This window comes from Arthroderma uncinatum, assembly GCF_011692745.1.
Source record: "Arthroderma uncinatum strain CBS 119779 chromosome Unknown scaffold2, whole genome shotgun sequence".
NCBI classification, from domain to species: Eukaryota; Fungi; Ascomycota; class Eurotiomycetes; order Onygenales; family Arthrodermataceae; genus Arthroderma; species Arthroderma uncinatum.
In genome coordinates this window covers 1,207,562-1,229,952 of record NW_022983864.1, presented here as the reverse complement: position 1 = coordinate 1,229,952, position 22,391 = coordinate 1,207,562, and the positions used below count along the sequence as shown (strand labels likewise).

General features: G+C 49.5%; 6 protein-coding genes across 6 annotated transcripts; 2 read left to right on the top strand and 4 right to left on the bottom strand.

Annotated features, from left to right (window-relative positions):
* Positions 1-13: 13 nt before the first annotated feature.
* Positions 14-3,226, bottom strand: GIQ15_02314 (uncharacterized protein; the record flags this gene model as incomplete). The annotated part of the gene is made up of 1 exon (XM_033549731.1): positions 14-3,226. One exon carries the CDS (start codon positions 3,224-3,226, stop codon positions 14-16), a length of 3,213 nt encoding a protein of 1,070 aa, XP_033406892.1.
* Positions 3,227-3,374: 148 nt separating this feature from the next.
* GIQ15_02313 (dynactin) lies at positions 3,375-4,152 on the bottom strand (the record flags this gene model as incomplete). The annotated part of the gene is made up of 4 exons (XM_033549730.1): positions 3,375-3,525; positions 3,598-3,655; positions 3,730-3,792; positions 3,846-4,152. 4 exons carry the CDS (start codon positions 4,150-4,152, stop codon positions 3,375-3,377), a joined length of 579 nt encoding a protein of 192 aa, XP_033406891.1.
* Positions 4,153-4,637: 485 nt separating this feature from the next.
* On the bottom strand, positions 4,638-7,391 carry GIQ15_02312 (uncharacterized protein; the record flags this gene model as incomplete). The annotated part of the gene is made up of 1 exon (XM_033549729.1): positions 4,638-7,391. The coding sequence occupies one exon, from the start codon at positions 7,389-7,391 to the stop codon at positions 4,638-4,640; it is 2,754 nt and encodes a 917-aa protein (XP_033406890.1).
* Positions 7,392-8,038: 647 nt separating this feature from the next.
* GIQ15_02311 (pyrimidine 5'-nucleotidase) lies at positions 8,039-8,760 on the top strand (the record flags this gene model as incomplete). Its single annotated transcript, XM_033549728.1, has 2 exons — positions 8,039-8,492; positions 8,591-8,760. 2 exons carry the CDS (start codon positions 8,039-8,041, stop codon positions 8,758-8,760), a joined length of 624 nt encoding a protein of 207 aa, XP_033406889.1.
* A 1,219-nt stretch (positions 8,761-9,979) lies between these two features.
* GIQ15_02310 (KH domain-containing protein) lies at positions 9,980-13,498 on the top strand (the record flags this gene model as incomplete). The annotated part of the gene is made up of 7 exons (XM_033549727.1): positions 9,980-10,672; positions 10,725-11,006; positions 11,076-11,537; positions 11,589-11,904; positions 11,960-12,330; positions 12,402-12,599; positions 12,656-13,498. The coding sequence occupies 7 exons, from the start codon at positions 9,980-9,982 to the stop codon at positions 13,496-13,498; spliced, it is 3,165 nt and encodes a 1,054-aa protein (XP_033406888.1).
* A 1,729-nt stretch (positions 13,499-15,227) lies between these two features.
* GIQ15_02309 (chitin synthase 8) lies at positions 15,228-20,967 on the bottom strand (the record flags this gene model as incomplete). Its single annotated transcript, XM_033549726.1, has 4 exons — positions 15,228-15,259; positions 15,333-20,563; positions 20,617-20,805; positions 20,876-20,967. 4 exons carry the CDS (start codon positions 20,965-20,967, stop codon positions 15,228-15,230), a joined length of 5,544 nt encoding a protein of 1,847 aa, XP_033406887.1.
* Between the last annotated feature and the right edge of the window lie 1,424 nt (positions 20,968-22,391).

Sequence of the window (22,391 nt, the reverse complement as noted above, 5' to 3'; positions counted from 1 at the left end):
ATAAGGAGGACACCTAGTACTCGTCAAGAATTTGAGGCTCGTTAGATACGCGAGGAATATCGTCGCCGTCAGTTTGTAGACCCAGGATTTTCCATGTCCTTCCCATAACGCCCTCGTCTTTACCCGGTTGGAGTCCCTTCTGTGAAGAGTCTGTGAAGGTAGACTCCTCTGATAGATCTGCCAGGATATCTAGTTGGCTAGCCATCCGACCCCTTGCTGATATGTTGCGATTTGAAACCCTCTTCACCTTCCGGTCTTTAAAGACCTCGTCTTTCCATTGGCTCCATTGCTCATACTGTTCACGTTGCTTCAGTACATGGTATCGAGGAGTCGATTTGACAGGGCGCCACGCAAGACGGTTTGTAGCATCTGAAGTGCCACTTGCCTTGAGATCTACAAATTTCGATTCTTTGGTCAACCTCAACAAATGACTAAGGACGTCACGGCATTCGGCAGCCTGCTTATGCCTATAGTCTGGCTCATGTTCATTGACCGGAGCCTTCGGGCGAACCAGAGGAACGTCGAGCCAGGCACGCATATGATTGCTTCTTTGCACGGAGTATGGGTCGAGAAGATGAGCGCGCTTGTTATCGTCTCGGAGATAGCGTACGGCGGATTGAAGGCTGGTAACTTCAGCTCGTAGGGCTTCATTTTCTCTCATGATCGACAGAGAGGCTGCGGCGTTGCCTGCCAACGCTCCGCCTATTCCCGTACTTCCATCTGAATCAGATGCTCGTTTGAGTTTTTCAAGACGGCTTCTGTATTCATCCCGCTCTCGCTCTATAGCTTGCATGGTCTGAGATTGTCGTTCTACGAGCGCAATGAACTCGTTTTCTTTTGATTGTAGACTCTCGATTTCGGCTTCTAAATCTTTAACAGCTGCCGCCTTCTTGCCGGCCTCGCGCATCCGGGCTTCTAAGAGTTCGATCTTAATAGACTGCTCTTCGAAGATTCTATCCTTAGCTCCAAGTGCATTAGAGGCCTCGTTGACTTCATTTTTGAGGCGTCGGATCTCTTCGTCAGCATCTGGGGACTTCGCTTGACTCGCCTTGAGCGCCTTTGAGCGGGCAACCCAGGGAGATTGTCGTCTCTCAAACTCGACCGTCTGGGATAAATCGGAGGAAAGATTAGACGTTTCATCAACATAGCCTGTCAAAAGACGAAGTTTATTCGCAATGACTGCAAGGGCGTCGCTTGTTCCAATGTCTCCGGAGGATACTTGGGAAGAAGCTACTGCATTGGACATGTTGGTCAAGACTTCTGGATATGTAAATGGCTCAGTGCGGTCATCCTCGTCGATAAGCTGCAAGAAACTATTTCCAAGGAGCTGAGTCAACGCTGATAACTCTTTTGCGGCCTGTTCTGTAGACTCAAAGGCCTCGCCGCATCCTTCCGAAAGGGCCAGGGACCTGGTTCTCAGTTCCTCTAGAGAGCGAGTGACCTTGCCAGTCGCAACTTTTACTCCCCTCGCCTGCTGAACGAGAGCGTCTATTTTTTTGTAAAGATGCTGGCTTTCCTCGTCTTCTGGCGACGGGGGTATTTTGGACTGAATTCTAGATTTCAATTGGGAAAGAGAGGACGCGATGTTTTCGAGGTACGTTTGCGTTAAGACGGATAGGGTATAGATCTCGTTCCCACGGCCTTCAACATGTTGTGGTATCAGTGTTTCTGCAAGATGCGATAGTAGAGCTGTTGATCGTTGAAGTTCATCTGCGCAAGTCTTCTCATTCAGTTCCCCCTTTTTCAAGCTTTCGATCCAAAAGTTCAAAATGCGCTCGACAGGTTCAAGCTCATATAGTGCGCCATCAAAAGAAGAGAATTCCTCGCTTGAACAGCCGTCCATAAAGGTGACAAATCTATCGCAGAGTAAGGATATCCAAGTAAGCTTCTCAAGAACATCATAGGCTAAGAAGCCGTCTCGTTCAGGAAAGCGGATTGATGGGTCCGACAGTCGTTCCCTAACGGTATTGCTCATAACGGATGCTTTGAACCCTACCCGCTTGAACCTAAGGAGTGCAAGGATCGGATTTCGTTCGCTCTCGTAGTAGTCAGGCAGGTACAGCTTTAGAATGGACAAATGGCTCGCAGATTCTTCCGCTTCCATTCGGCCCAACTCTACATCCATTGTTTTGATTTGGGCCTTGGCTGCTGAGGCTTGAAGTTTCATGTTCAAATCGATCATTGCTCTTGAGCGCATCGATAAATCGGTTGCTTCAGTCTCCGTAATTTGCTGGGAGGCTCGCATGTCTTCAAGGTCGTTTTGTAGGGTTGAGACCAGCTCTCGGAATTTCGATAACGTGTATTCAAGGTCCTCGATCACTCCATCTTGTTGAATAATTTTTCGGTTTTGATCATGGTAGATACTTTCTCGGAAATCGATTTCTTCCTGCAGCTGTTTTTCGGATTCCATATGATTTATTTCGAGCTCATCGTTCAGTTCCTTTAAGCTCTCCAAGTCTTCGATGACGGCCTTTAACTCATTTACCTCCTCTTGATACTGCATGTTTTTCTCAGTGAGCTCTTCAATCATCTCCTCCGCGCCTAGCGCTTCCACTTGCTGTTTGAGGTCCTCCATGTTTGCTTCTGAGGCAAGCAATTTTGCTTTCGTGGTCTCGTATTGTGCCTTGAGGTTATTGTAGTCCTTCAGCTCTTCTTCCAGCTCTTTGACCTGAGATCTTAGATCGGCCTCTTGCTGCTGCGTCATATCTCGAAGACGGATTAAAGCTTCCCGCAGCCTCTCGTTCGTCCTCTCCATCTGTAACCACCCCTGACTTGACTTTTCTTCAGGGCTCATGACTTGGCCTAGTTGGTCGTTCTCTTCCCTTAGAACCTCTACTTCGAGTTCTAACTCCTCGGCTCGAAATTTCAAGGCTTCATATTCGGCTTTGATGGATTCTGCGACCTCTTCTGCCATCTCCCGATCTAAGGCCGCCATTTCGAGAATAGATTCATGTTCCGCCTGGAGCCTCTCAACTTCTTCAACTCTATATTCGGCCTCCTTCAACTGCTTCCTTAGTGTAGTAACCTCCTGTTGTTGAGGTTGATATTTTTCCCTGAGTTTTTGAATGATAGCCTCGAACTTGTCTCGATCCGCTCGGTACGTCTCAACCATCTTTAACTTCTCACGATCTTCCGCCCGCTTTTTCTCCATGATCTTCAACTTCGTCTTCAAGTCATCAAGCTCCTTCTGGAACTGGTTGTTTCCAGAAACGGATCTCTGGTTCATTGGCGATGGGGTAGGACGCGCCAGGCTTGGTTTGACGACATCCAGTTCTGGTCCGTCAGGAGGGGAGCTCGACCGTGAAGGACCTTCACTTTGCTCCCCGGAGCCAGCCTCTACCCTTCCTACGGCAGGCGTTTTTGCAACAGCGGGCCTAAGTGACATCCGTCTGGATGTAGCCGGTGTGGTAGGCGGACGTGATGATGACGCTAACCCAGGCCTTGTTGTTTTGGCTGGAGGTCCTGACATCGATTGGCGTAATGATGAACGAACACTGGACGATGTCGACGTAGGGGTAGGGGCCGCTAAGCTGCGATTAGACAAGCTCGGTCGAGGCTTATGGCCAGCAAGGGTTCTTGTGCCAGGTAAATTCGTACGGGAAGCCGCAGGAGTACCCGAGTTTGTCAACTGCTTCACCGGTGATTTCGTAGGCGACTATATAAGCGTATAAACGTTAGAAACAATAGTAGCAAGAGGCCCGGGAAAGGATGGTGCAAGCTGTAACCTACCCTCAAGGACCGGCCCAAAGCTCTTGGGGCTGGCGAAGGACTCGAGGCACCCGGGCTCTGTCTCTTTGCGCCCATCGTAGATGATAGAAGACTCTGTCGCCTTGTTCCCGCTGCACCTCCCATGGCCATTGAAGGTGGTCTGCCCCTGCCATCGAGGCCACTTTTGGGGGCAGCCCTCGGCTCCTCTTTCTTTGGCTGTTCGATGATTTCTATAATGGCGGGTGCCCGAACGAACATGCCGTAGCCATATTCACACTCAAAATATCTTTCACCTTGGACAGAGCCATCGTTTTTCCCGCTCGCGTCCTCGAGCTCCAAACCGATCCATTCTCCAGGGGCAAAACGCGTAGGCCCTATAAACCGAATCGTCGCGTGGCGGCCGTCCGCAAGCTTGATGAGCTGGCCAGAAATATACCCAGCCATGACGTCGGAGGACAAGCAAATTGAAAAACAACCACTTCTTGCCCGGCGTGCAGGAATGCTTCTCCCTGTCCTATGTTTTTGGGCATTAAGGTTGCTATTTACTTCAAGCTCCAGGAACAATCTAAATCCAGCGCTGTTTTTAGCGTACCAGGGCTGAGAAGCATCGCCGCTTTAAAAACGACGGTGATATAATATTCCGGTCCGGTGATCAGTTCACGTGATGCTACGATATCAAATTCGAGGAAGAGAAAGACGAAACGAATAACGAATAAACGAATATAATGATTAGAGTCATAAAATGATAGGTGTACTGTAAAAAAGAGCTAACGCTAAAGTACGCTATATCAAACACATCCCTTACATATGCGCTAGGGTATCCGACAAAAGAAAGTATAAGTCTTTATAAGTAAAAGATTTCCAAAAAATCAACGTCGTTCGTAATCAGACAATTCACCAACAGTATAAATTAACATAAGGTCCCGATCTTAGTACTGTCGAGGTACTCGTCGAATGACTCCGGGCCCGGCCTCAGGTTCCATCCTGCTGGGGCCAGCACCATCGTAGAACCGCTCGTCTCTTACCGGCCGAGCAGTATAGGAAGGTCCACCGCCGAACCGCTCAACGGGTGCATACTCCCTTGCATGACCGGCCTCGTCATCGACGTAGACACTTACTTCACGCCGCATGGGTCGCACACTCGTCATACGTGGTCGGACTTCGTGATGTTCCTCATATCGAGGTACACCTACGGGCGGAGGACGCACGCTAGCCACCCGTACTATCTCCTCGTGGGGGAAAGGAGCTTCTTCAACGTATGTCGGTTGAGGCTGGCGTTGATGTTGGTGTTGGTGTTGGGATTGGCGCGGTGGGTAATCTACCATTTGGACGCTTGCGCTTCGTATCACAGGTCCGCGGTCTGGAGCTTCGCGGTCATAGAAACGCGGGTCGCCAAGTTCGTTGTCCGCAGCATAGCTTGGTCGGGGCCCAGGAGTCGGACCGGAGATTGAGCCTGGGTTGCGGCGATAGGTTATTTCGGGCGGCGGCATTTCTTGGATGTATCTACGGTCTCGGTAGTGGTCATCAACAATGGACATGGAGCGAGCGATGGGTGGGTGGCCGGCTCCGTCATAGGGCTCAACTCTTGAAAGACGGGCTGCTGATGGTGGTATGGCGCGCGGGGCGTCGATCGATTCATAGTACCGGTTGCCCTCTGCATCGACGACGATGCGTCTCTGAGGCGGTGGAGGGCCCATGACACGCGTCTCTGAGACACGGACTGGAGCGTAGCTTTCATGATAATGGGGCGAAAGGGGTCTGGTCATGTATCTTCTCGTGTATTGAGCGGGCTGGCCGTCGTCGTGGTACCTTGGCCTCTCTACTTGGATGGGTGGTTCGGCATATGATACTGCTCGTCCGTGGCGTGGAGATATATCTGCAGCTGGTTCCGTGTACTCTTGGATGTACTCTGTTTGTCGAGCGTGTTGTAAGCTAGCTACCCGTCGAAGATCATGCTCATCCCGAACGGGCCGCCTATAACCTATTCTCGAGGTTGTTCGAGGGGTATGCAGCTCAATGGGACTGTCCAATTCATATGTTCTAGCATGACCGTCTTCATAGGCAGGTACACGGCCGCCCACAACATGGCTGTCGGGCTGACTGTGGTGAGGCACGTAATCAACATCGGCAGGCACTTCTTGGACTATCCGGCTTCTTGAATAATGAGTCGCCGCGGGAGGCGCATCGATAAATGGTGGAGGAGAGACGGGCTCGGGCTTAATGTATGGCATGTCAGGGGATTCAGCAGCCTTTCTTTCCTCAGCGAGCCTCTTTTTATCCTGAGCCTGTTGGATGCGACGGCGCTTTCGTGACATCAACGCCTGTGCCGGCGCTCCATCTGGGCTGTTACGTGCAGAGCCTTGGTCAGTGGAGACTTGAATAGCCTGCCTACTTTGTCGACCTTGACGCGATTGTGTGATCGAAGCCACTCTTGATATAGCAAGAGGGGAAACGCGGGAAGGCTGCGGTGCTGCCGGAGAGGTGATGTGGTTTCTAACAACTCTTAGATTCCTAGACACAGGAGACCGTTGTTTTGGCGGCTGTTCCATCGGAGGCTGCCTTCTACTCGGCGGTCCAAGATAGCTGGGTTCTAGCATATCCCGTCGTCCACCGAGTGATATATCGGGGCCCGGAGGCGAGTATTCTGGCTCCTCGTATGGCTCTGGAGGTGAGTATTGGTGCTCAGTATCCTCTGCCCATGGCTGGATGTTTTCCAGATCCCTCCTTGCATCATGCATGTTAGCAAGCTGATCTACCATACCATGACTACCCCCAGCAGGGTCACGCTCAGGGTCATGTTCAATATGTGCACGGTCTACGATAACTGTATCGTCACTCTCGTCTGTATCCATCTTCCTTGCCAGCGGCGGCGCAACGGTCATTTCATCATCATCATAGTCCTCATTCTGTGGCGAATCAGGAGCTCTGCTCGAATAGTAGGAATGTTCATCGAAAGAATCACTGGCTACGTGGCCATTAGCCTGATCACCGTCACCATCAACGCCAATGTTATTAACTTGGTCAGAGGGGGGAGGAAGGGGTTTGACCATCTCCAACGCCTTGTTAAGGACGTCCGAGACATCAAAATCCGGCTTCAGCTCCTGTAACGGGGGCTTCTGCCTTTCTTCTGCTCTCTTCTGCTCGGCATGATCGCGCAATGCACGCTCGAGACGCTGCCGTTGCAATTGGGTCTCTGCCCTGATCAGATCGTCTGATTTAGTTAGGAATATAGGATCAATCTCCGACGTTGGCTTGGGCGTCGAGGCGCCTGTCGCGGGAGAGTCAGTACCCCGACACGACGCGTTATTCGTAGTCGACACCCATGGAGAAGCGGTAATGGCGCTCTGGGCAGCATGGTGCGCTGGAGCAAGGGCATGAGCAGGAGCAAGGGCAGGAGGCGGCGGTTCTGAAGCCGAAGCTTGAGATACGGGAGTAAAAGCAGAGACGGAGGAAGAAGACGGCGACGTCTGGGCAACCGACCGCGGCGCAACCCTGCGGACCACACTGTCTGGAACTTTTAGTCTAGGGTGAGTGCCAGCGAATATCTGGTCGCGGATGTTCAGGATCTTTTCATACTCGGCCACTTCCATGGCTGGAGTGTGAGGATTGTGAAGACCAGACGGGGGTGCTGGTGCTGACGCGAGGGGGACTTTCATGTGTACGTGGCCACCGGACGCGAGCATAATGGCCTCGAGCTAGCTCGCTGGCTTCCAGGAACAAGACAAGAGGCGATGGCAGAAGCTATCTTCTTGTTGATTTCAAGGAGAATATATATTGTCTGAATAGCTTCAAATTTCTTTGCTTACGTGCAGATGGCTTGGCATGCTTAGCTCATCCTTGATTATATAATCATCCATCCTCCCCTCTACGTAATTATGCTGATAGCGAGGGAAAAGGGAAACGCATCGAGGAGAAGAAGAGGAGACTGATGTGATAAGATATTGTTGGCTGTTTGGGTAGAGTATTAATGGCAAGTGACAAGATGGAAGCGCCGAATGGCAGCCGTGACTCAAGGCCGGTGTTCTTCTTTGACATTGACAACTGTGTATGTTCTATGGCATCATGGCTCAAGCAAGATGTGATATGTGTCACCCAAGCCGCCTACGGAGGGAAACCGGTGATCGGTGATATCGATGTGCTAATATATCTTTATGTGAACTGACAGCTCTATTCGCGGGGTGTGTGTGCGGTATAACTCCAGGATGGATGGCAGAAGCCAGCTAACGGTATCACCTTCGCCGGCCAGATAGCAAAATCCACGACCTGATGCAGGAGCTTATTGGTTAGGCCCCTACACATTCCCTAAACTACAATTCGAATATGAATATGGATGTGCCTTGCTAATGCGGACAGGGTAGATAAATTCTTCGTCCAACATCTGTCCCTCGACGCCGAGGACGCGGTGATGCTGCACCACAGATATTACAAGGAATATGGCCTTGCGATCGAAGGGCTAACTCGCCACCACAAGATCGACCCGCTTCTCTTTAACAAGGAAGTAGACGATGCATTACCGCTGGACGAGATACTTAAGCCGAACCCGCAGCTCAGACGGATGCTGGAGGACTTTGATCGGTCCAAGGTGAAGTTGTGGTTGTTGACGAATGCCTACGTCACGCACGGGAATAGAGTGATTAAGCTTTTGGGAGTAGAGGATATGTTTGAGGGGATCACTTACTGTGACTATGCGGCGGAGAAGCTAGTGTGTAAACCTGATCGGGAGATGTTTCTGAAGGCAGAGCGGGAAGCTGGGGCACCCTCGACAGAGGAGTGTTACTTTGTCGGTATGCCTATCCGTTCTATCCTTATGCTTGTGACCTCCTTCTTCTCTGGATTGGACCAGACCCATACTCCGAGACTGCTTTCTGACCATGGTATCTAGATGACTCGCACTTGAACTGTCGTCATGCGCAGGCGCACAATTGGACCACGGTGCACTTTGTCGAGCCCATCCTTCCGCCTCCAGAGACTCCGGCGTCAAAGTACCAGATCAGCGACCTAGAGAAGCTCCGCAGCCTGTTCCCGCAGTTTTTCAAGAAAGACACGGCCTAGACTGGTTAGAATATATGAGTAACGTAGGTACTATAGTAAGGGAATATCGATTCTATCCGTGTTCAGAGGCGAACATCGTGCAGGAATGCAGGAACCCTCGGAATATGATAATTACGGTAGATGATAACCACGGTAGCGTATCTATCTCCTTGGTTCTTACATCATAACGGCCACGGGAGGGTCGGTTAGTCCAAGACCTATTTCTACAAAGAGGCATTGGCCAGACCAACTCAGGGATAACCCAATCCTTGCCTGTGCCTGTAATAGTTAACCTTGGCTTCCCTGACTTGGCTCTCCCTATCAACTTAGCCGCTATCTCCGTGGTGTCATGTCGTGTCGTGTCGTGTCATGTCAAAGAGCCAGTTTCACGGCATGGGGCGCAGTATACGGCACTGCTCCGTGAAAGGAACAGAGATGACATCACGTCTACTCCGTACTCTTGTCCTTGTTCTTGACCTTCGTCTATGTTCGTCTATGCTCGTCTAATGTCGAATGTTCGTCTTGAATGCCCATCTCTGGTGTGGCTGTGTCCGTGGTTCCGTGATGGCGTCTGGCCGTGCCGTGGGAGTGTCTTAGAGCCCTGTGGCATGCATGATCCCAGACATCCGGAGCCAGACCTGCCAACCTGACCAGAAGCTGAAGCTGAAGCCTGGCATGCGTAAGGCAGGGAAAAAGCAATATAGGAGCAGCCTGGCTCGTCCCTGGCCACTCCTCTCGTCTCTCTCTCGTCTCTCTCATCCACTCTTCCCATCTTGTCTCGTCTCGTCTCTTCTTGTCTCGTCTCTCATCTCTCATCTTTCATCTCTCGTATCTTCCTATCTCTCTTCTTATATATCGTACATATATTTTGTGCTTACGTACTGCCAAGTATCATCACGTGTACTCTACGCTAGTCCTCTTAGGGAAGGGGCAGAAAAACCGCCAGGTCCAGGGCGCGCCCGCCCACCGCCTTCTTCCTCTCTTCTTCTCTTTCTCTTCCTTTCCTGCGTTTCCTCGCTTGTTCTTCAGCTTCATCTTCCTGACCTCATACCTCCCACGTCCCACGGCTCCCTCCTCCCACCCTCCCGCCCACTCTCCCCTCCGCGTATACCTCCCTCTCTCCCTCCTCTTCCTCTTCCGCTTTTCTTCTTTTTCTTGTTTCTGCTTTTTGTTTGTTCCTTGTATGCCTCCAGTTACGATTTGCGACTGCGACAGCTCTCCCACCCTGGCGCCGTAGACAATGCACAAGATCTCCAACTTCACCGGCCAGGCTCGCCATGGCTGGGAACGCATGACGCCCACCTTCGGCATGTCCAGGCCCCAGCAGGAGGCTCCCAATGCGCAGCCCTTTCGCCGTCCCCAGGGGCCCGGACAGCCGCCTCCACAGTCCCATCACCAGCAGCATTCGCCCCAACAACAGCAACAGCCGCAGCAACAGCAACCACAACAGCAGCAGCAGCAGCAGCAACAGCAGCCATCGCAGTCTGTCTCGCCAAACCCGACTAGCGGTGCCAGCACCCCCGCTGGTGCTGTCCTGTCTGCTCCGGCTTCCATAGAACCGCCAACGATCAACGTCTCCTTCAACATCCCGTTCTCGTCGAACCTGCCCGGACCGGACCCCGCAGATGTCCTGCATTCGTCTCCAGGTGCTTTCCAGCGATGGACCTTCCCCGAGGGAACTTTGGAGGGAACTCCGATCCATCGTCTGCCCGTGCACACGCAGCATGTCGACTCGCTGCGTAAGTTGTGTCGTCAGATGAGTGAGAGTAGTGGAGGACGACTGGAGGCTACTGTCACCTCGTCCGAGCCAAAGATGGCTTCTTCCATGCAGAGACGTCACCATGGCCTAGTGACCAACGTGTGCATCTCTGGAGAAGCGGACCTCGTTCGGGAGATGAGGGCCACGATTTACAAGGAGACGCCCATTGTCCTGGTATGTTGTCCTCTTACTCTTTAGACAGTGCCGTGCTGACCGAATCCGATAGCGGAGCTTAACTGTCGACGTTGACCTTGACATTGTCTTCCACCAGGATAGAGAGTCTATCCGGAAGATAGTGCTCGAACATATCGATATACTAGCAAATTATACAGGGGCAGATATCTTCCTCCTCAGTCCCAGGGTTGTCGATGCCGATAGTGCTATCGTTCCCTCTTACGGGTACTCGAGCGAAACCAGCCTAGAGCGTACTTTCAGAATCGCCATCTTCAGCGATGCCGAGAGCGCGGAGCATGCCAAATCACGGGTCTTGATCATGATTGACCAGATCGTGCGTTACCCTTTTACTTGACTTTGTGTCTTCCTCCTTCCTTCTAGCCTGCTAACCTTGTATTCTTAGCTGAAACGTCGTGTCGACTTGGTGAAGCTGGAATTGAGTACTCACTTCCTCGTCTGCGGCCGGACTCGCAAGAACATCAAGATGATTGAAGCCGCTACGAACACGGCCATCTATTTCCCCCCTCCATTCCCCCGTATATACGGCTACACGCCTCCAGGTGCCACCCGACGCTGTGAGGATGAAGTCTACATCACCGGCTGTAAGCAGGAAGAGATAAACGTCGTCAAGCAGAAACTGCGTGATCTCGTCAACGTACTCAAGGTTTATGTCAAGGAAGCTATCATCCCGCCGGAGAAAATCGATAGCATCATCCTCGAGCGTCTCGATAAGGTCCAGAAGGTTATGGAGGCCAATGGCTGCTTTGTCCTACTTCCTCAACTAGGCAGTGGGGTCAGCGCCATCCGCGTTCAAGGAACCGACGTGCTGCATGTCGAGCGCACCATTCGGGAGCTCATGACCGTTGTAAGTACCTCAATCTTATGTCAATGGCATGAACTATTACTAACAACCTAGGCTGGTCAATTTTACGGTGCTTCCTGGTGGCTCATGACAGATAACCCGCAGATGCGAGCTCCGTCCCCCGCAGATGTCAGGACCATGCTTTCTGACATCTGTGCCAACTCCGGCGCTGACGTTACGTTTGACAAACTGACCTTCCACATCCATGGCTCAGACGACTCCGTCAAGGCTGCCATGATGGTGATCTATCAGATCCCCTTCGTTAAACGTTCCACGCAGCACATGAAAGTCAAGGTCGAGCTCGCCAACGAACACAAGGAGTTCGTTAGCGGAAAGAAGAACGGCAAGATCAACAAGATTATGAGCCAAAGTGAGTGACCGAGACTGTTCTATACTCCCATCCTCCCCATACTAATTTTCTACAGTCACAGGCAATGTGCAAATCATCTTCGACGGCTTCAACGAATACAACTTCTACATAGATGTGTGTTCACAACACTATGAGGCTGTTAAGCAAGCTCTCCACCTGGTCGAACAAGAAATGCCGGCCTCCATCTCCTTCCATGTCCCAGACCAATACCACAAGCGTATCATTGGCATTGGCGGCCAACATATTCAGCGTGTCATGAAAAAGTATTCTGTGTTCGTTAAGTTTTCCAACGCAATGGACAGAGGTGGCGCTGGTAAAGATGATGACGATATCCGAGTCGAGAACGTTATCTGCCGCACCCCTGCAAGGAACGCCCAGAACCTTGAATTGGTCAAACAAGAGATTATGGACATGGTTGAGAAAGTCGTGAGTCGTCCTCATCTAGACAATACCGCTGAGGAATGATTTTGCTCATGTCCACTTTGAACGACTGCTAGGATGCGGAGTTTGTCTCGGAGACCGTCGTCGTCCAGCGACTCTACCATCGGGAGCTGATTGCAAGGATGCCGGAAATCGATGAGTTGGAGAAGAAGTGGAACTGCAAGATCGACTTCCCAAGCACGGAGACAGCCAGTGACTTCGTCACCATCTCAGGCCCTGAATATCAGGTGCCTCAGGCCGTTGATGCCTTCTTGGTATGTCCTCATTTCCTTGAATGTTTTCGTGTTCTCCATTTATTAACTTGATTTAGGGAATGGTTCCTCAAAGCCACGCAATGATATTCGGCATCTCCGAGGAGCTTCGTGCATTCTTCCTTACACCTGAATTCTCCGACGGCATATGTCGAAATCTCCGCGAGCAGTACGAAATCGAACTTTCATTGGGACCGGCGACCTTCCAAGCCATTGCCAACCCAGAGAGCACCAAACCTCTTACTGAAGATACTCTCGAGATGAGGTACACCCGCAATAACTCTGGTGGCATAAAAGATGTCGTTGACTTCCTTATCTCCCGTCTTGTTCCCTACGGTTTGGACGCCACAACAGTCAAAGGCTCCATTCCCCGGCCCAAATCCGACTCCTTTGAAGACTCTCTCCCTTTCTTCGATTCCAAGCTCCTCCAACATGCTCCCGCCCCGCTTGTCGCCGACTCACCTATCCGCGCTAACTTCGCTACTGACGACTCTACCGATCGCGGCTCCATATTTGGCCGTCTCAGGAAACCAGGTTCCATTGCATCCTTCTCCTCGTTCATCGGCAGAAAGAACCAATCATCCTCGCCTGGATCTCTGTTCAAGCATGCATCTAGCAATGCTTCCAAGGCCTCCCTTGTCTCCATGGAATCCCGAGACAGTGGATACCGCAACCCTTGGAACGACTCCGGTGTCAACCTCGCCAAGGATGACATGCTGAATCCTTCAGGCGGTAGCGGATGGCCAAGCCGGTTTGACAATAAGTTTCCCTTTGGGACGGGCGGCGCCGGATCCGTTTCCGGCGGCGATATGACCCCTAAACACGACCTACGTGCTTCGTTCGACAGCGGACGACCGAGCACCTCCAACTCATACTCTGCTCCGATCGGACCTCCTCGCTAAGCAATCAACCACTCAACACCAGCATACCATGCGCTATGAAGGGGAACAGGCCGAAACAAGAAAAAAAAAAACTATTTTTATACCCCACCCACCCTTCACAATGATACCAAGAAAAGCCCGTTGAATGAGTCTCCTTTCTCTTTTCGAAAAGTTCTTTACACTATACCACACAAACATTTGGTCGATCCATCTCTCTACCTTTCTTGTCTAACGCCGTGGGAGAATTTATGTTGTTTGTTATACTCTTTCTGTTCCCTGTTTCTTTTTTGGCAGGAATCGCTCTCGGTTCCTTTCTCAACTATACCTCGTCATCTTTGTCTTGTTCTTTGTCTTGTTTCATCGGATACCCCAACCCCGCTCTCGCACTTCTTAACTGAACTTACTTATACCAAGCCTCATATCTTTATCTCGGTGTTCATGTTTCATGTTCCAAAGGGTTTCTTCTATATCTCTCTTTCCTTTTCTATACCTGTTGTGGTTTCCTCTCTCTTTTTGTTTTTTGCAATCATCCATATGACATGATACCACGCAATTGCTGTCTTCTTCTACACAATGAAGTATAAACAAGAAACCTATGCCGTATAAGACTTTTAACGAATTAAAGAAAAGAAAAAAACGGACTATTGTTATTCACATGTATTCCCTGTTGCATTATTATTAAGTCTATGTTTTAAGGTCCATGGTATACTCAGACACACATCTACACATATATATTCACAGATATATGTGCTTAGGTATATTGCCATTTGATCTATCTAATCGTTTATCTATATGGTAAAACGATAAGCATTTTTTCTAGTTTGCTATTCTCGATTTACTTACCGGAAACCTTCAATTTACTTACCGGAAGCCTTCAATTTGTTATCTTTGCTATTGCAAGACTACCGTCAGGAAATGTACTGACTTGTGTGCTTGAGAAAAATTTCGAAGATGTTTGCTGAGAAGCGTTAAGCTCCATGCTGAGATTTATCATAGTATTTATTATAATTGTTATATGTAATATTGCATAATAAGCTTTATTTAAGAGCATGATTTTCTATTGCCTTTGGGGGGTATTCATTACCAAAGCTATGTTTTGCTTGAGCTTTGGATGCCCATCTTTATGTGTACGACACCATATCAAGCTTTTGCATTGCACAAGCATGGCGTTATTGTCTACCATTGCTACACGCAAAATTCTTCATTCCTTATTATTGCGTATTTGATATTGTAACAAGTTTACCATGTTAAGTATCCATGTTACCAGGGAATGTATAACTGCTCAAGGGGGGGGGGTAGTTACATAAACACCACTTAAATTGATTTAACCCCGAAATTAAGTCAAGAGCTTGATAAATGACCATATCTTATAATAAACAGCTATATACCCAAGCTTATACAACATTAGATAGATTACTATCCCTCCGCGACAACAATGATAAAAAGCGCTTATAGCAATTGATAGATGACAAGGAAAAGTATGAATAATTAGACACGATGGGACCTGGGCCAGCTGAAAATGTCATAAACCAAGACACAAAGCAAAACCAACAAAACAAGAAAAAACAGGAAGAGAATAGTATACGGTTCAAAAGCTTATTAGGAATAGATATCGGGTAATGTGGAGATGGGATATGAAGAAAAGTTTAGAATTTTGTAAATTCAAGAATGAAGCCGACATTGTGATCGTAAAGATGGAAATGGAGACAAAAATCGCCCGCTCCGATTTTCACTTTTTTATTATTTAAATTTAAAGTTGACCCGAAAGAACTGCTTCAGTAGCTGTACGAATATATGTTAGTATAGAACTCGATGATGTCTTAAGCATTAGAGGGTTGATATATGGATAACATACCAGAATTAATGTACGCCCGCTTTGCATCTAGGTTGACGTTAAACCTACGCTCTAACTCGAGTTTGACACTCTTTTTCGTCACGGTCATCAAATCTGCGGTGCGGAGAATGTCTCTGATCTCAGCGAGCAGAGAGTCGTCATTTGGCAGGGCTGAGAGATCTGCCATTTCGACGTCAGAGCCTCGGCCAAGTAGCTCTGAGGCAGACATGGAGAGTCGAGAACTGTAGCGATTGAGATCTATCTGAGACACAGGCCGTGAAGCAGAGTATCCATACTCAGTGGTAGCTGGGTAGTGCGATTTGGTGGCATACGAATAGCCAGAAACCTCAGATCGGTCGTCACCACCACCGTGAGTCTGAGCTTCCCATAGCTCGGATTGGTATTCTTCCCACTTCTTCTTGGGGATTGATGCAGGATCGAATTTGCCTTCGTCGGAGATAACCACCTTGCGACCCTTCTCACCAGTGACGATACGAGTGTTACCCCAACTGAAATCGTCCATGTGCCAGAAAGCATAGAGTGGGAGACCCATGGAGAACACAGGCATTGCGAGAATGTAGATGATCATCCAGCCTACCATTTCCCATTTCTTGCGGACAATGAAGATAATTGCCTGAAGACCATAAATGGCTGCGAGAAGAATGAGGGCGGTCCAGGGAACAATTCCATTGTTCAACGCAATGAGCACAATAAGATAGACGATATATGCAACGGCAACTGGCTGAATGATGGTACTGAGAAGATCAATGAAGACAATGAATCTCATACTGAAGCAGCAGAAACCGCAAAGCTGTTGAAGTGGGATAAGCTCCATCAAGTTGTGAACAGTGGAATTGATCCATCGACGACGTTGAGACATGAAGACGGCCCAGGTATCGGGTGCAATGGTCCAGGCGTGGGCGTTGAAAGTGAACTTAGTCTTGTACTTAGAATGATGCTTCAAGAGCAGGGTAGTCAAGTAACGATCCTCACCAAGGTGAAGCAAGTTCTTCATATGGAGGGTGTCCACACGAATTTCACCGTATGCGTCAACAACTTCCTTGCTAACGAAGAGGGGTTTACCAGTATCGGCAGCTCGAATTCGGTACATGGTGAAACAACCGGGCAAACAAGTAACGGAACCGAACAAACTCTCGAAGGCCTTTGTGAGGTTATGAGAAATATAATATTCGTAAACCTGAATCATGGTGATCATTGACGATTTGGCGTTGTTAAGACCAGTCTCTCCGCAAAGGGCAATAACACGTGTATCATGAAGGAATGCAGCCACCATTCGAGTCGCAGAGTCCGATGCTACTGTCGTATCGGCATCGACCTGTAGGATAAACTCGTAGAACGTTGGGTTGACTCCAATGATGTTGCGGATTTGATGGTGCATTTCAAGTTCAAGAGGGCTGAGAGGAGCATTGTAATGAACACGGTTCAAGAAACGCATAACAACCATCTGAGAGTCACGCTTTCCACGGTTACCAGGCTTCGATACCTCGGATGGTTTTCCAACCTTCACAACAACCAAGAACGGAACGATGTGGCCTTGCACTTCGTACAAACCAGAGTATACCTTGCCCATGTTGTGCTGTCTCATTCCCTCTCCTAAACTCTCAAAGCTTAGTGGCTCTGGGTCCACGTTCTCAGGAACTCCAAAGATATCAAGAACAATTCGAGGCGTTGGTCTGTCATTTCCTTGTCCAATAATCATACCGTCACAAACAACGAGGATCAGCTTGCGTTTATCATCATATTTCATGCGGGCCATGGAATCAATCGCACGACGTAGAGATTCTTCATCTTCTGTATAAGCGGGAACTTGGCAGATGATAAATTTGTCGATATTCTCAGGGACATTCTTCTTTCCGAATTGCAGGGCAGCCAAGAATTTGAATCCAATGATAGTCGCTAGCAATATGGAAATAGCAAGAATGAAATATTGGGAGAACAAGCATCGAGGCGAAGTTCGGATGTCCACTTCACCGGCAAGGTACAAGTTATCGAGACAAATCTGCATCGTCCTGCGCATATCATTGCCGATCTTGAGCTCTTGGAAACGTTTTGTAATGTCTTGTCCTGCGTAGAGTTGGAATAGGCCAATGACATCTGGGTGCATGAAGTCGGTATTGACGTCCTTTGGTTGGGGTTCCCCATCTTTGGTTTTGACCACCCGGCCACCGGTGACATAGGTCGTTACATCGTACACTTTATGATTAATGAAGGCAACATATTGTGACTTATCGGCCATTTCTGCCAACAGTTTCGGAGTATAGCCAATACGGCCTTTGGCGAAGTTTTGGCGCAACATCTTCATCTGTTTGAAATACCACCATGGTCGCGAATCTTTGTGGAAAGCTCGGAAGTCATGGTATTGGGAGTTGGTGTCTGTTTTGCTAATCACGGAGGCTGAGCCGGTGCGGTTGGTCGGAGTATAGTCAAGTTGAACGGCGTCGTCGATCTTTCCATCTACACCATCGCAGAGGGCAGAAACTTGTACTGGGAATAGATCACTTGCATCAGTGCCAGCATACTTCAGCATATCCTTGCGAGGAACAATGCTGGGGTAATGGGTTTTTATGTATTCGCCGAGATCAAAGACTTCACCACGGATGGCAACGAAGGCATCATGGCCAGGGTCTCCGTTATGCGTGGTCAACTCCGCCGCTGAGAAAACGTGCTGTGGTGGGCAGATAAGGCCTGGGAAGAAGATGACGAAGAAGATAGCAAAACCACAAGTGAACCAAATAAGCATATTGATGGCAAGTTTTTCTCGCCAAGCGACTCGAATATCCTTTCGCTTCATTCGGCCGACGAACTTGATGAGGAAGTCGGGGATAAACCAGGTGAGGAGGTAGACTACGAACAGCCATCGTTTACGGCTGCCGGAAACAATGACGTCTTCTACCTCAACCATTTGTTTCTCGTTTCCTTTTTCTGCCATTTGTTCTCGGGTTTCCAAGTTCTTGAACATATCTCCCGAGTTGAACGCTGATGCACCAGCGTCAGAACGGGCATCTGCGTCTCGGCCAGTGAAATATCCTCCCTTGGTCTCATCTCCGTAGATGTAAGCTCCAGGGGTGCTATCTGCTGGAGTGAGGAGTCGGACCTTGGAATCACCGTATCCATTATTGCCTAAACCATTTCCATCGTCGGTAGCGTTTCCATTGAAGGCGGGAAGCACTCTCTCCCCAACCTTAGCAACGTCAGCCCAGCATCTTTCACTCAAGAAAACACCGGTACTGCCGACGCGAGCTTCATTGCCAGGCCAGCGTTTCTCATCAATGACAAGTTGAGATTTCTCCTTGTCACTTCCAACGATGACCGATTCCTCTTCCGCAAGGCCCAGGAATTCGGCGAAGGGTAAGAACACAGAGAAGTCTGCATTGCGCAGGCGTTGGCTGATTTCTGCAATACCAAACATCTGCACCTGAGTGCGCACACATTTACTATCAAACTGATTGGCAATGCGGCGGTCATTTGGTTTCAGACAGAAGACAATATACGGGTTGACATTCGTGGCAGACAGAGACTTGGTGATATTGTCAAGGGAGGCTAGGAACTGAGCTGCAGCTCCTTGCTTCAAGCCACCGATGTCTCCCTTCTTATTGTTGGATGCACCCCTCCTGCCACTGCTTGCATCATCGGTATCGTCATTCTCCGAACTTGCAGGATTGGGGGCAAATTTCGACATCTTGCTCATCTTGCGGCGAGCCATGCTAGGCATACGTAGTGGTTTTGAGCTGACTTGGGCTTGCATGATTGCAGACTTCTCTTTTGGATGATGGATGGTTTGCAGGGCTTCTTGTCCGAAGAGGTCACGTACAAATCCACTTCGGGTGTTGTTGATAAGGTTGAGCAAATCGCCGGAAACAAGATCGCCATTCTCTTCGATAAGGCCTTTGACAGGATACTCGACCTCTCCTGCAAAGTGCTTGACGGTGAAACATGCAGCTGTATTCTGCGTGGGGAAGTTACTTCCAGGCAGGATAGCAGTTGAGCTGCTCACAACAATTGCAGAGTTCTTGTTATCAAACCTCTTTCTCATGCTTTCCAACATTTGCATATCCGTCCTTCCTCGCTTAGTTTGGTCATCAAGAATAGACAGCAGACCATTACCATGTTTCAGCAAGCCTCTGACAGCATCCGAGTTATCGAAGTAGCTCGTAGCCGGAACACTGACCTCTTCGGTTTCTAGCATTGTTGCTTGACGCTCGAAGAAGTTCTGTAGGCAGTAGTGGTAAAGAGATTCAGTTGCGGCATTGTTCAAGAGCTGATCAAGGGTTGAACCTGTCGAGGAGGTCTGGGCGAAACCAGGGAAGTCGACAATGGAGATAGTGTTGGCAACGGCAGCTTCTGCAGCACAGACCTTCTGGTTTATGTTTTCAATCACATATGCAACCAGGAGGGCATAGAGAGTGCGTGCGAATTCATCAGCGTTTGCTCGAGCACCAGCTGGGTCCAGCATTACGGTGACTCGCTCGCGATGGATGGTCTTCGTTTTGTTTCCAAGGCCAACCTCCAAATCATCGGTGCTCAATCCAAGGAACGCAGCTACAACAGCGAGGGTTTCCTTATTCTTAACAATGGTGACAGTCTCACCACCCTCGTGCGAATAACCACCGCTCTCTTCAGGTGCTGTTCTGGTTGACTGGCCGGTTACGAATTCGAGTTGTCCGATGTGCAAAATACAAGCCAGCATCTGGCAAATTTCGGCAATATCGCTGCGTGGGAATTCCAACTTTCGAAGGGCGGTTTTGAAGTGCTGGAAACCTTCAGAGTCATTAATCCCGACTTTCATCTGGGTTGGATGGCCTAGGTAACGCCATCTCTTGTGCATTTCACTCGCAGAAGAGCGATTGCCGGCGCCGCCTCGGATACCAGTAGGACTTTCCAATCCTAGATGTGATCGTTCGGCTGCGCTGGTACCTGCTAAGAGGTAATACAAAACGTGGAATGAACGTTCACCAGTGGGAACGGAAGCGATACGGCTTCTCTCCAATCGATGGTCGAGAACCTTTCCACCAATGAGGGTAGGGTTGATGGTGGACGATCCATCGTACTGTAATTCGAAATAAAGACCAGCCTTTGAGGCAGTAGGCGTGGTGACTGATTTGGTGGTAGTGAGAGTATCGAAAACAAATGCGGCCAGAGAGAGTTTCGTTGATAGAGGAGTCGACGAAAACGAGAGGATGGAAGAGAGAAGGTGTGAGCGAATGGTGGTTTTCCCAGATCCGGATTCACCCCTTTTTTAACTGTTAGCAACAGCAATGATATTATGTTGATAGACAAAACTCACAAGAAGACGATGGCCTGGTTTTCACCCCGCGAGCCAAGTCTAGTCCATGCTCGTCTTGCCAGATCCTCCGCCTCTCCCATAGCACTACCTTCCTTTCCGCCATCTGGCCCTTTCGTGGACGAGGTATACGTGTTTAGACATATCAACGCCTGGGCGGAGAGCCGTGCAGTAGGTAAGGAAACATGGAATCTGTCACTTCGAGTTAGAGACGCTTTCTCTGGCCATTCCATGCGATAGCACGATGAATATCTCTGCTTACCTGCTAGCAAGATGGGCCGCAAGATGTGTGTCGTTCTGAAGATGTGCCGGCAGGGCAGGAAGGGAAGACTGAGCGTGGGTTGGTGTAGCCATGGCTGGTCGTATCTACCCCTTGGGGCAACTGGCTCAATGGCCTTCGATAGTGAAGGTGGTTTATGTCCGTGGTCTCGGATAGAACAGTCGTAACAGTCGTTCAGCTGTGGAATAGATGGGGTCGCCCGGTCAACATACACACCAGACGATGTATGTGTTTGTTATCACGAACTCCCGGGTTCAGACTAGACGTCCTCGACTTTGATCAAGCGAAGGAATAAAACTCGGATAGGGGCCTTGCGCAGAAAGCCAAAGCAAGGACAGGCTGGAAGAAACGAAGCAGGCGTCTAGAGGTCGAAAGATGGTGATACAGCAAGCGACTGTATTATGTGCAGTGAAACGGGCGTATGTAGGCGAAACGAGCAGCAACAACGCAGCCGAAACGAGCGACGGTGAAAAGAGACGCAGACGCTATCTCGATAACAGCGAGAGCAAAGCGAGCGTTCTCATCGACCGGCCTCGACGAAGGGAGGAAAGTTGAAGGTGGTTGAAAGGTCGAAAGTTCTCCTTGGGCGTCTTTTTTTCCCTGGCGGTGCTCGCAGCCCAAAAGGGTAAGATGTAAACTGAAGTGAAACATTCCCGTACGCGTATTTACAATACCACAAATACACGCTGACAAAAAGGAGAAAGTAAGTTACACTAGCATCGCCTCGCTCGAAGCTAAAAATAAATACATCAACATCAAGCAATATCAGCAACATCAACACCAGCAACATCAAACATCAAACACATATCAGGATCACGGAGGATCAACAAGACGAGACAGGCAGGCTGAAGCTGCGGCTAGTGAGAGGCTGGATATGCGAGTGAAGTTGCAGAGAAAGATACGCGGCTGCCAGTTCGACGGTTCTCCTGAGCTGTCCCCCACGTCCTTGCTCAACTCCACATGAGCCAGTTAGGCTCGTACATCCCTCGACGTCGATTCGTGGATCGAGAACGGCACGATCCTAGGCTTAATTGTTCCTTTTCGCCAGCTCCATGGATCTTTGATGAAAGGGGGAGCATTGGGTATGGATGGCCGTCGTGGTTCTTCCTGGCTCGAGACTGCCGAGTGTTTGAAGTGAGAGTGATGGCGGCTATCTTTGCCTAGCGAACGACAGCGAGAGAGAGGTCGTTGTGGTCGTTGAGCGTGAGACAAGTGTTCAGGGAGGTGTCTATTTGAGACATCACAGCCGCTAATCCTCCTTTCCCCGGTCGTCGCCCATGCCGCCCATCGCCACCACCTGCATGGCACCACAATGCGAACTATTATATTATCGCCCTGCTGATCTCGATAGCTACTGGAGGAGCAGCATCTATAACTCACGGATACAGACATTTAGTATCGAGATTCGATCGATGGCCCTAGCATGACTCTATTCGATAACCGTGCCGTGTGGTGGCTGCAGGAAACTGGATGCCACAAGCAAGATCCAAGAGCCAGT